At 38.9% G+C, this 14,085-nt stretch overlaps 1 protein-coding gene across 3 annotated transcripts in view; it reads left to right on the plus strand.

Moving 5' to 3' along the window:
- Nucleotides 1-10,992, plus strand: part of glra3 (glycine receptor, alpha 3) — a 70,204-nt gene extending 59,212 nt beyond the window's left edge. For all 3 annotated transcript variants that reach the window (XM_088072954.1, XM_088072949.1, XM_088072957.1), the window contains 2 exons: nt 1,200-9,977; nt 10,591-10,992. In XM_088072954.1, coding sequence (XP_087929080.1) covers nt 1,200-1,529 — 330 coding nt within the window. In that variant the 3' untranslated portion in view covers nt 1,530-9,977; nt 10,591-10,992. The remainder of the gene's footprint in view (nt 1-1,199; nt 9,978-10,590) is intronic.
- Nucleotides 10,993-14,085: the final 3,093 nt, after the last annotated feature.

The raw sequence follows: 14,085 nt of genomic DNA on the forward strand, positions 1-14,085 counted from the left end.
GTGTTTGTGTGTGTGTTTGCATGTGTTTGTGCATGTTTCACTTCCATATTATGTTTTTGTACATCCTCCCTCATCAGTTTGCTGGTTTGAACACATCAACAGCAACACTGGGTGATGATTACTATATCCAAAATTGGGAGTCGCTGGCACAAGTCATGTTGATGCCTCATAATAGGCTAGATTTAAGATTAAGAAAAGCTTTATGTTGCTTGCAGTGTGTCCAGGAAACTTTTTAGAAAATGTTCCATAATAATCAGTTTAATTTGCACAAGATGCGTAGTTTGTTTTATAATTATTACAGTAATTTAGAACTTGACATTCCAATAAAGTGTTTTATTTTGTCTTACAATTTAAGGCAAATGTGTAAACGTTTTATTAGGGATGACACAGTTACCAGTTTCATGATAAACTGCAGTAAAATTCTGGACACTTAGTATTATAGTTAGCAATTTTTTACCAATTTTTTGATTGCAGCACTTAAAAAGCTCACAGTAAATACTGTCCAGCATTAACCAAAGTGGCAAAAATGTTGTAGACACAGGTGCAGCATGAGATGTTGGTTTGTTTCGCTGTTCCTTTGTTTATAGAGTGGGCGTCAAGCAGGCAAACCCAGTGAAACTAATGATCCTTTGTCCTCATCTACAGTGACGTAGACACTCGAGCAAGCATTACAAAGACGAGCTTTGTGTAGTGTTGATGCATATTTGATTAAGTTTTCATATGTTTGCATAAGATATTGGCTATGTTGGCATTTTATTGTGCTGCTAATTTTATTGTGATTTTCAATGTAAAACTTGAATTATTGAACTTGAATTATTTTTTGTGCATAAGATACTTTTTAAAAAATTTCTAGCACATTTAAAAAAATACAATGATAATAATGATAAGTGTGGTCACTTTGATTGCCATAATCATAATATGAAATTGTATTACTATTTTATCTCCACTTCTGAGGGACCACAAGTATACCTAGTTATGAAGTTCCTGAAGATATAGAGTGTGAAATTGATCATTTCTTTACTAACCAATCCAATCTAAGGCCAATGTTATTTATAAACATAGTATATCGATTTTAACCTTGTTCAGTGCTTTGCTGAAGGGCAAATCAGTGGCACGTGCAGTCTGTGAAGAGTAAACAATCACTATTGAGCACTATTATTTGACCTGCGACCCCTTCCTCCTCCTTGTCTCTCCAACAGGAAGGGGATGTACACGAGAGCAGACTGACCTCCACAGCTGCCGTGACCTCGACTCCAAGCAACAGCAAGGAACTGAAGGCCAGTGCCAACAATGCTGTTAGTGTAATGAACACCCCCGGAGCCACAGCAAACACGACCCAGAATCCACCGGGGGCAGCAGCAGGTGGAGGGGGTAAAAGCACCGAAGAGATGAGGAAGTTATTTATCGACAGAGCCAAAAAGATTGACACTGTGTCGAGGGCCGGCTTCCCTCTGGCCTTCCTCTTCTTCAATATATTCTACTGGGTTCTTTATAAGATACTCCGACACGAAGATGTACATAAGCAATAGAGAAAGAAAGAGTTTGTGCGCTCACACACATCCCTGTACCGCTGCTCATATAAGGACACTTCATTAACATCCTTTATCTCCCTTTCCGTTTACCATGACCTCCCCTCGACCTCGAGAAGCATTCACGATGGCCACACGTCCTGATTCTGAGGGCGTAAATCTCATATCTGTTTTCACAAACAATACACAAATCCACGATAGGACCAAGAATTAGCAAATCAAAGAGTATGAACTCGGCAGCGGCAGAATAATTACATTTTTTTTCTTCATAAGTATACTGCAGGGTGCTCTCGAAAAGATACTGACTGTAGAGAATATCTGAATCTTACTGCGTCTGAAAAAGGAGTTGATTGTTTAATACACGGACAGTGTCTGAATTCAATATTCATTCATAAACATATCCACCTTATTCTCACTGCCAACTCGTCAAATACCAACGTTTGGTCATTGGCCCCACTCGTCAAAGTACGACGCTCTAGGTCCCCCTTCAGCATCAGTTTTCAATACTCAACGACAGATTATCTTTCCAACATAAACAGTAATTTTCACAGTAAATGTACAGTTTCCACTTATTAAATGCATGCAGTCTCTAAAAAAATTAACTTCTATCACTTGCAGTTTTATTCTTGTAGGTTTAGGCATTGAAACTACATGCTTAGGTTTAGAAAAACAATCACGGTTTGGTTTAAAGTAATAAGCATGTTTGTTACTAACATAATGTAACATCACATGACATACGTCATTACTGTTGTATGCTAGACATAACAGTATACTAGGCTACCTTGTAGTGCCAGGTCAGGGATTTTTAAAATCCACCTCGACCCGGCCCATTGTGAGAGCCAGTCTGCCCCGCCTGACCTGTGCTAATCAATGACCCAAAACTGGACCACAAACCTGAGCCACAAATCTGCAAATGGAGCAGAGCTGAATGTTTCTGGCAATTACCTGCTTTCTTTTGGTCATATTGTTTGTCCTTTCCAGTAAAAAAAAGTGCAGATGTCTCCCATCTTTAAGTATGATCTCGAGCGCACAGCGGATATCCTACATCATTTGTTTACATGAGCACACAGCTGATAGGCTCAGTGGTTTGTTTACATGACCTTACTGAAGTGCATATTTAACAGATTCAGAGAGGCGCTCGCTTGCTGTGAGGACAGGGTCTTAGGCCCATATATTTGCAAAGGGAAGTATTTTTACCTGACACTATAACCGGAGAGATTTAAATATGTTGGACTTGGACAGATTTTCCTGCTTAATAATGGAAAGCCTCAATGCAACAGCGCTGAAACCCACAATATTTTCTAAAAAGCTTACCTGTGGGAACCGCAGGCTGTGTGTCGACCCACTCATCACTACTACTATGTCATTAAAATAACTTGGCTGACTTTTGGTTTTGAACAGGACACGATTGTCCGGAGTTTGGTTGATCCATCCACCTCCCCGATGCAGACTGCAGCAGTTGCTTGTGGCATCAAAAAATACAGCCACCTGTTGCATCTCATACTGACGCTTAAGGTTCCTCAGGCTCTCTCTGAGGGCCACTGACCAAATGTCGTTTTCTGTCAAGTTGGGAGTGAGACCACGTTGATCCAGCGTATGGATATGTCCTGCAGTCGAAGAGTCAATGAAAATTCACAGGTTAAAAATAATCTCCCTTTAACGAGTGACGTGGCCCATTTAATTTAAAATGTATAGTCAGGAGTTGTTAAGATACGGCACAGTGCCGGTCGAACACATTAACAGCAGCACTGGGTGATGATTACTATATCCTAAATTGGGAGTCGCCGGCACAAGTCATCTTGATGCTTCATAATAGGCTAGATTTTAGATTAAGAAAAGTTTTATGTTGCTTGCAGTGTGTCTAGGAAACTTTTTTGAGCAAGTTAGAAAATGTTACATAATGATCACTTTAATTTGCACAAGATGTGTAGTTTATTTTATAATTATTACAGTAATTTAGAACTTGACATTCCAATAAAGTGTTTTATTTTGTCTTACAATTAAAAGCAAATATGTAAACTTTTTATTAGGGATGACACAGTTACCAGTTTCATGATAAACTGCAGTAAAGTCTGGACACTTAGTATTATAGTTAGCAATTTTTACCAATTTTTTTGATTGCAGCACTTAAAAAGCTCACAGTAAATACTGTCCAGCATTAACCAAAGTGGCAAAAATGTTGTAGACACAGGTGCAGCATGAAATGTTGGTTTGTTTCGCTGTTCCTTTGTTTATAGAGTGGGCATCAAGCAGGCAAACCCAGTGACACTAATGATCCTTTGTCCTCATCTACAGTGACGCAGACACTCGAGCAAGCATTACAAAGACGAGCTTTGTGTAGTGTTGATGCATATTTGATTAAGTTTTCATATGTTTGCATAAGGAATTGGCTATGTTGGCATTTTAATGTGCTGCTAATTTTATTGATCGTTCAGTCAGCATCTTCAGCTTTCTGATGCCAGTGAGGCAAATCACAATAAAGTCAATGTTTTTTCTTAAAACTCGGCCAAAAACTCACAGTATCCCTTTAGAAGCACCAAAAAATGGTTTCTCTGAAGACGCTTCCTAAATCCATGTTAGTTTGTGTATATTTTATCAAATTTCCAGTCCTCTTTTCACGACATCATTACTATGAAACTTCTATCCTCACCTGGGACTTTTTAAGACTTCCATCACTGTGACAGAGACCAAGAGAAGCCTGAGCAAGAACGGGGACTTGATTAATACTGTACTCTATTTACAGACAACTAATGAGCTCCAGAAATGTGAAGACGTAAAGAGGAATTTCCTTGCAAAAATCAACCATGATGGAAGACTGAGATCATGGACGGCTGCTTTGATCAATCAATACTGTTGTGGAGAGACGATGTCCTGTAACGGACTGGAGATAGAAAAACCTCCACAAAGACACACATGCATGAATAACACACTGTTTCGCCCACTTGTGTCTTACAGCTCAGCTGCCAATGTTGTGTTTTAGTCCCCTGCATTTTCAGCCCCACCTCAAACTTCTCATTACACCCACACACACAGCTGTTACCACCAAACCCCACACTGGACATGTTTTTATCCAGCTATCAAACTGAACATCTACTTCACCACACTGACTCCGTGTTTACACTGTGACTAATGCTACATGCTACTCCTTTGATACTTTCCATTTCACCCTCATGTTCAGTCACACACAGGTTTCTTTCTTCCTTCTGCATTAAGGCGGCTTTTCTACATTTTCAAAAAATCCTAATTTAGAAATTATTGTTTGTGTGGACATTTTTCAAACCCAATGAGACGATAAAGGGAGAAGTACATTGTTTTTTTTTTTGTCTCTGAGCAGCTCAATCTACTACAAATATTCATATGCAACTATTTAGCATTAGCAACAGTGGTGGATAAAACATTTAAAGGTCCTGTGTGTAGGGTTTAGGGGGATATGTTGGGAGAAATTGAATATAATATAATAAGTATTTTTTCCGTATAATCAAGTTAAAATCAGAATCGTTGTGTTTTCGTTACCTTAGAATGAGCTGTTTTTATCTACATAGGGAGCCAGTCTTCGTCTATGTCCATCACCATGTTAAACCACCATTCTTCTACAGTAGCCCAGAACGGACAAATCAATCACTGGTACAAGATAGGGCTATTTGCATTGTTGCGTCGCTCAGCATTTTTTGCACACACGCATTGGAATAATATTCATTTTTATGCCTCCTCCATGGCTGGAGGCATAACCTTGAAACTGTGCTGATTGTATAGATCTTCTGTAAGATGTATATGACGCATCCATGTTTTCACAGTTATGGATTGAAACTGTAGGTTAACGTGACTGGTGCGTGGAGTAACTCAAGTTTTTTATCCAAAACTGCTTTATTTACTGTTTTGTTCTCTGGGTCCATTTGTTTTGGAAAGGAAGAGACCACTGTAAATATTTTGTCTCCTGGTTAATAACACTCTAATGAAAGACTGAATGACCTCAAACCGGTAGAAGTTTCAACAGGTAATAATCTGCAATCCTTACCTCTTGATACCACTAAATCCCCCTAAATCTTACACACTGGGCCTTTAAATTGACTTCATTTGGGATTGTTACATGTTTAGTGCCAGTGTAGGGATTACTGAAATGGTGAGTGCAGTGAAAAGTCAGTATGGGGAGGCAGAGTGGAGGATGAGCGTGTAATAGATGTGACAAAGGTCAACATCAATCTGCAGTTTGTGAGTCTGAAATGAACTTGATATACTGTATTTCATAGTTACACAATCACATCCAGTTGTTGCCAAATTATTGTTGGTTGGTGAAATTCTGAACCCAGAGTACAAACCATTTCTGTGGAATTTCATTGTGTTTTCTAGGAAACAGCTTGGCTCTAACTTTAATTCCTGTCAGCTGTTAACATCAGCCGATGCTGCAATTTACAGGCTGTTTGTGTTTGAAACAGCAGAGGGGTCTGCAGAGGTTTCTGTGCTGTAGTATTACATTATGTGTTTTCTTTCTACTGAGACAGCCGCGAGTGCTTTAAAACTAAGCCACACGAAGAGAGTGATACGCTGATTTTGCAGGTTTAGCCTTTTCCCCAAGAATTACACTTGATTTCCTGTCAGTTGTTTCCTTAAAGCATTTTTTCAGTACAGAGTGTTTTTCTGTGTGACTTACAGAGTTGTGAAACTTGCTTGAGATGTGACATCTGTCAGAGTTGTCACAGAGATAAAATTATCACTGTTTCAAGCCTCTACAAGTTGATACACACACCTTAGGGAAGTCAGTGGAATGGAACGTTAGGGTTAAAATACACAACGTGTTTGACAGGAAAAAAATGCACAGTCACTCATGAACTGTATCCTTTTGCACATTTGGCCCTGAACCAAGATGTGCATGACACAGTGAACAGCCTCGTGGCTGGTTTGTGCTTGTGCATGGCCAGCTGCAGTGAGAGATAAAAATCTTATGTTTTTCATGTTGAATAGAAACTTAAAAACCTCAATCTCCCGATAACTCATCAGTGTTACCTGTTTTGCATTATGATGCCAGTATTGGAATTCAACAATTTGTGCAACTTAAACACACGTTTTGATAAGAACAAGGCCTCAAATGACCACTCTGGTGTTTTTGCATGTTTTATCTCATTTACTCTTTTACATGCACTTATCATTACTAGTCTTTTCAAAACCGATTCACATTTTCAGTGTCTTTGCTCTACCAACCAGGCAGTCAACTCTCAGCTCAGCTGCCAGAAGAAAACGCTGGCATTTTACATTTCTGCAAACCATGGATACATTGCGTGTCTATGTTTCATATGTATCTTATCAAAATTCTAAAGTGACATATGACACGATATGATAAGATACACTTTCTATTGGACTCAAATTTGTCTTGGACTCACAAAGTTTCCACACTTACAACAGAAACAGTTTTCACATCATGACATCAAAAACAAAACAGCCTGAACAAAAACAACACCAGATATGCAACTGCACAGTCATAGTTTCACTCAGTACAAATTGCACAAATTGCACACGACACCATTTGCACTCACCCAACAATAAAAACACATATTGCACACGCCCAGTAATAAAAACTGACTTTGCCATCTGCAGGTGAAGCGGAAGGTGGATAGTATGACTCTTAGGGGTTACGCCTCCTAAGCTGCAGACCACTGTGTGAGTCCAACAAACAGCAAAACTCGCTCATTGTAAGTTATTGCTGTTTCCAGCGGCTTTTTAGCCTCAAAATGTGGTTGCTTTTAGCAACCTGTTGCTACTTTTAGATAGTATCACAGAAGGCAGTTCTTTACCAAGACATTGCTGTATTTCCAGTGCTGTATTTCCTTGATTGTGCAACTAAAGCCAAATATTTCAAGCCAAAACATGATCTCCTAACATTTAACCTAGCCATAGTGGGTTTGTGCCTAAACCTAAACACACATTTAGCATAGCGTTGTCAAAACCCACACTCCTAACATATCTGCTACACAATAAAATACAAATGTATTTTACATTTGCAGAAACACACAATTGCAACATGTATTCTGCTGATTGCCGATTGGGTTGCATCTGATGGTCCATCATTGCGCAATAGTAACGTTTACATCAGTAGATTCAGGCATAATGCTAGTTTCATTTCTCTGTATGTTGATTTTTTACCGTTTACAGTAAATGAGGAGAAACTCAGTGCAACAGCCTATATTGCTGCAGCATACCTGGTTTTTCCTGAATGAACTAAAACATGCAAAAACAGATTTGGTCCTTTAAGAGTCAACTTTCAGAGACTGTTCTACAAACTCAGTTTCCTGTGTTTCCTGGAAGGATGTTCAGTTAGCTTGTTAGCATGAAGCCTTCCCGTGAAGTCGCTCTCTAATATTTACACCAGTGTCTCCCCCAGAAATATTTGCATGGTTCTAATGAAAACAACTTCTTGCTGTTTATCTTTGTCAAGACATTTCTGTTTTCTGCTCTCCAACTGGGGAGTGAGAGTTAGATTGTTAGAAACCTAAAATAATTGGCATCTAGATGTTTCACATTTAGGACTCACTGATTTTACTGGGTAGTAAAGAGTAGCAGCCATATACTGATAGTACACATATGTACTATGTACATTGCTGTGCTTACATTTAAAATATACCTTTATCAGTAAAAATATAAGCAATACATGTTTTGTACCTTTTCCTACTTGAGGGAAATGGTACAGTACTTTTGGAGTTCCACTGATGGTTAAAACTCAGATCTGCCTGCGGCTTCATCATCCTGCATTTATTTTTTGTCTGTGTATGTGCATATTTAATCAAGCACATTTTGTATGCATATTGACTTTTTTTCGCTGTGCTTCATTTTGTCAGTTCAGTTTCCAGTGTGAACACATTACAAATTCAAATCTACTTAAAATTAACATGTAATATGGAATTAGGACACAGCTTGTGTTTGTGGATTTGGGCAAAAGCAGCAGACTTTAATCCACGCTGTGATGACATATTCATGTTTTTCACATTAACATACTCTTTCCGAAATGGTTTTGTGTCTTCTTAAAAGATCAACTTCACTGTGGCCATTGTTGCTTAAATTTTTGTCAATGTTCTGTTAATTTTATGCTTTAATTCTTTTTTTAATATGCAGATTTGAAAAGTTTGGACTTTATTACCACACAACAGCAATGTAACTATCTCAAAAAAGTTTCAAGCAGATTTTCATAGTGTAAAATGTATGCAAATCAGTTGGTGCCTGGAAGGAAAACATTCAAAATCTAAAATATAGGGAGCTATTTAATGTCTTTGTTTGTTGTTAATGTGTTAAAAAATGAATTAAAAACATTAATATTGTTTCAGTGAAGAAACCTGAAACACCCTGTAATTTGGGATAAATGGCCAGTTCATCCCAAAAATCAAAAATACATGTTTTTTTTGTTTTTTTTTGTGATTTTCTGAGTGTTTGAGATATCAGCCTTAGAAATGTCTGCCCTTTCTTCAGTATGATGGAATTAGATGGCACTCAGCTTGTGGTGCTTAAAGCGCCCAAATAATAATAATAATAATAATACATTTGAAAAGCTAATGACCCGGTTATTTATGATAATCCATAGATGTTTTTGTGAGAAGTTTAATATTCTCTCTACTGAACTACACCTACCACTGCACAGAGCTCCCCACTGAAGTTAATGTTACAGCTCAGCAGAGGAGAAAGTCAGTAATGTTTACATCTCAAGCAGTCATGAGTAGCAGCCTCTCGTCCGTGAGCAGATGCATGCTTCCATGTGCACTGTGATACAGCTGGTGGGTTGAAAGAAAAAAGTTCCTACATGAAACTGCTCACAACAAGGTGTGTGGATTATCTTGAGTAAGCAAGTCAAGACTTCTGGAGAGACATTGCTGTTGAGTTTCTTTTAAATGTTTTTTTTTTTTTTTGGCGCTTTAAGCAACACAAACACAAGTGCCATCTAGTTTCATTATACTGAAGAGAAGACAAACATTTCCACAGCCAAAATGTCCAACACCTGGCAACTCACAAAACCATCTAGATTGATAAATGATGCTACAGGTAAGAGGAAAATTATTTATTCTTTATTTTAGTGGAAACTGTCCCTTTAAGCTTCTCCACTGCCATGGTTCACTCACAGGTGTTTTCATTTGTGTCACCTAATTAGAGCTTTCCTCAGGACTGCACGCACAGACTGCGATTGACATCTCCCTCACGCTCTTTTGTTTGCTTTGTTGCACCTATTTACGGTGAGAAACCTTTCACAACGATCACTCTGATCAGTGCAGTAGTTTGGAGATCTGATTCCCGGCACCTCGTAAACCTGTAAAAAGGCCTAATCAACCAGAAGAATTGAAAACACCTGTGTGGGTGTGTTTGAGTTTCTACTCGGGGCCTTGTAGTTAACGACTTGTATTGATGCCAGCCTTGTTCACAACTTCGCCAACAAACTCTGTCTCTGTGATGCTGTTGGGAATCTGCTTCATACAAGTAAGTCCACTGTTTAAACTCTGACACACAATATAAAAATACTGTACATTTGTATGTTAGGTAGAGTATTAATTTTGTACAAAGGGAAAGAGGTTGTAAAAGATACTAAAATTTGAATTAATATGTTAATGAAGTATATATATATATATATTGATGAAACTGTGTGGGCTGACATTGTGCTTTTTGTTTGATGTTTTCTTTTCGCTGCTGTTGAAAAAAAAGCAGCCGATAAACCAGAGGACTGTGATTTTCAAACACTTTTATATGTAATATGCCTTCCTTTGCTGTTTTCAGAAAAAGAAAATTGAATTCTTGTAATGACATTATGTGTTGCTGATCGGCTCATCACTGAGCGTTACAGCTTTTCAGCCTAGAAACCACAGAATCACCGGAGCCACGGGTTCCCTCACTAGATTTCCATTGCAGTTTTACCTGCAGGATTTTTAGATACTGTATGCAGCAAATGTTTACATAAAACCATCTCACAATGTTTCATCTGAGCCATGAATTTTAAAATCGTTATGTTTGCTTTGTATTTATACTTGTGTTGTGGTTCCAGTGTGGTGTGGATTTGTGGAGAATATTTAGTTGAGTTGTTCTTAATTCACTGCAGAGTAAAAACTCCATGGAAAAATCTGTCATGGGAACCCTGGACGCAGCCAACAGTTACAGTTACATCATAGCTGGACTCTGTTCTTTACTTGGACCAATTTCATATCTCCAAAGTTGTTTTTCATCAGACTGATTTTTTAAACAAAATGTCACAGCACTCACACCCTTGTTATTGTAAGTTATGTCAGAATTAATCGTCACATATCTTTCAAAACACAACAAAGTATTTATGTATGCTAACAGAGTATTCTGTCATGATGCTGTTTGGTTTAATGGTGATTTAATGGTTTGAGTACAGAGTTGAGAGCACACACACTATTTTTTGTAAAATAAAATGTGCATATTTTACATAGTTCTAATTAAATTATATTGGATCAGAATAAACTTGGTATCCACTTCTTAATGTCGACTGTATGCTCTTGTTTTTCAGTCTGCCCAGATAAGTTACCCATCGCTGCTTTGTTTAAGTATTTCACTGCTGGAAAAATGGCCTTTTAATAACACTAGGATATCTATGCAGTAGAGACATGCAAATACTTAAATACTTGAAATTGCAGCTACATAACCAGAATAAAAAAGAGAAAAAGGTTGCTTTTGCGCTAAAGGTGGAAAACCTACAAGAATCAAAATGTGCAGTGCCACACCACACCAGTAAACATTCCCACTGGTTGGTAGCATTTTTCAAACAATAAGGGCCAGTCGGCAAGAAACAATCTAATTTTCCTGTTACACAGTAAGCTAAAACGAGTTTCTAAAAACATATAGGCCACCTCCGTTTTGCTGTGCAGGACACAGTATGGAGCTCACTTCCTGTTCACAAACTTTCACTATTACAGCTAAACGGTGCACTAAAGGGTGCTTCTGAAAACATTTTAGGAGAGAAATAGTATAAATAAAATAATATAATCTTTATTTAGATTTGAATACCACTGCCTAATTAACAGTTTGATTGGATTTCGGTCCAAGTTTGAGAGAGAGAGAGAAAGAAAGAGGGAGGCGGGTCTGTGTCTTGATCTGCTTATATACTCGTGTCCCTGGCAGCAGCATCTGTGGCGGGCGATTCGAAAACGCTGACGTACAGCCTGTAGTTCAAGCAGCAGCCCTGGAGAGCCAGCGATGTTGTCTTAGGTGTTTAGGTTTGGGAGTATTTGTGGATGAATGCAGTGCCTATTGTGTGTTTTTGCTTTTGATGTGCACTTAAGTATCGACCACACCTCTCATGTTTTGCTGATGTATATATGTGCTTTTGTTCTTTTTATTTGTAATGTAATCAGGGTGGCCTTGTAAAAGAGAACTTGCTCTCAACGGCCTTCCCTGTTTAAATAAAGGTAATGATAATGATCATAAAGTTTACTACAGTTTATGTACACATACTGTTTGAAAAAATCCACAAAGTATCCATGGAAAGACACATTAGTGGTGCGCTGGATGCAGCAGAACTACGCTGAATCTTTATTTTATGATTTTTCTTTTAAAATAACGATTCTAATGGATTATTAATAATACCTGTCCTGCACATGCCTTGAAACAAAGGGCCTTTAGCAGAATTATATTATTTTTAGTGAAATAAGGTTGAAAAAGTTGGCCTAATTTAACAAATGAGCTGTCAGAAACGTACACTGATTTTTACTCCTGTTGTCAACAGAGCCATGTCCAGGAAGTGGCCTGGGGTGGTCAGCCCTGAAATCTGGGCTGTGTTAGGCGTCGACCCAATGTAGCAAGATGTTTATTTAAAAAAAAAAAAAACAGTGGTACATTGAACACCCTGTTGTGTTATGCAAATGCTCTGCCTTTTGATACAGCAGGCTTTTATTTGATTCAGTTTGATTTAAATGTGCTTTTTGATTCAAAGGTGCATGGGAAACATACATTTACCTTGCCAAATAAGTATAACATGCCAATGCACAAACTGGGCAAGCCAGTTCTGTCATTTTGTCTCCCTGTCTCCTGAACAGAGTGCAAGACAAAAAGCCTCCCATTGTATTGTAAAACTTTTGACCTGAGAGAACTCCTTAAGTTCTTGGAAACAAAGGAGGGATTTGGTCTGAAAGAAGTCTGCTGGGGTTCCCAAAGCAGCAAGCAACCGGGGCATATCGACAGGGTGGTTAGTTCACATACTCTCGGTCAGTGCAAGTAACAAAGCTGTCTTGAATGACAATGCCTTGAGCGAGGGGTGCCCCAGAGCCTCGAAGGGATCCTTCACCTAGGCTTCATGCACTAATGGCAGCTCCCATTGCAGTGTTCATGAGTACGTTGGCATACGGAAAGCAGATCTTGTATCTGGTTGTTTTGTCATACAGTGCTAGTGTGTTCAAGTTCCAGTATATGGAGATCGGCATGGATTTTTACTGCCTGTTTCCTAAGAAACAAACCCCTTTTCAGCAGCTATAGACTGCTTTTCTATTCCTAGTAAATCAGAGCTGTGTACACAGCTCTTCAGCAGACAAGTGTGCCTTTAGTGTGTGTGTGTGTGTGTGTGTGTGTGTGTGTGTGTGTGTGTGTGTGTGTGTGTGTGTGTGTGTGTGTGTGTGTGTGTGTGTGTGTGTGTGTGTGTGTGATTTTGTTTTTGGTGTGCGACACAGACAGACTGGAGAACAGGTAAACAGTAGACTGCAGCAGGAACAGAGGTCTGTCTCTCTTTCAAACTCAGTGGAGACAGATTTGGTTCAGTGTTTGAGCGCTGCTTAGGAGAAGACATTGTAATTAGTGGCTGCACATAATTGCATCTCAGGGGTTAGGGAGCTAAAATTAGTGTGTTCACGCAGGTGTTGTGTTCCCATTAATGCCGATTGGAGCCAAAGGCGATAAATACCTGTAATTTCGCAGAGTCATTTGACCTGGCTGCGAATGTACGCATACCCATTGCACTAAAAAGTCAGTTGTTAGCGGGTGTTAGTGAGGTTTTCTTCTGCAGTGCAAATAAGGCATAAGTGTACAAGTCCTGAAGAAGGGGAAAGATTAAACCAATGATCTCTTCTGCAGTTCTTTATTGTCTCTTTCAGCCTATTATTGCTCTGTTTCGTGGACAGTCCAGATGAAAGATAAAAAGGACGAGAGAAGGAAGGGAGTAAAGGAAGGAAGAGGGCAGTGTAGGGGTATTCCTGATCAAGTATAAATAGCTGTTTACTCATAACTCTTGAATCTTTCCAAATGTTCAATGTTATTTTTAGGAAGCCCACAAGGAAGGCATCAGAAGGTTACTGGATGTCATTATGCTCTTCATAAATGTAGGCAAATGTAGACGATTAAAGCAATAAAATCCTCATTGTGAACTACTGTAGAAAGTTCAGTCTTCTTGCTCACGACGCCATGCCTGCAGGACCTACATGTAGGCTACCAGGATGCATTGTGTTTGAAGTTCTGATTGCCATCAGCCTACTAGCCTATGGCTGTCTCTTTGTTGGTCAGAACGTGCTAAACACGGTCGGACAGAATCAGTCACATTGTTACCTGGACAGCACCTGCCGGATCTGCCCGATACACACACAGGTGAGAA

Source organism: Plectropomus leopardus, chromosome 3, assembly GCF_026936395.1.
Source record: "Plectropomus leopardus strain MGB_pleo_1.0 chromosome 3, ASM2693639v1, whole genome shotgun sequence".
Taxonomy (NCBI): Eukaryota; Metazoa; Chordata; class Actinopteri; order Perciformes; family Serranidae; genus Plectropomus; species Plectropomus leopardus.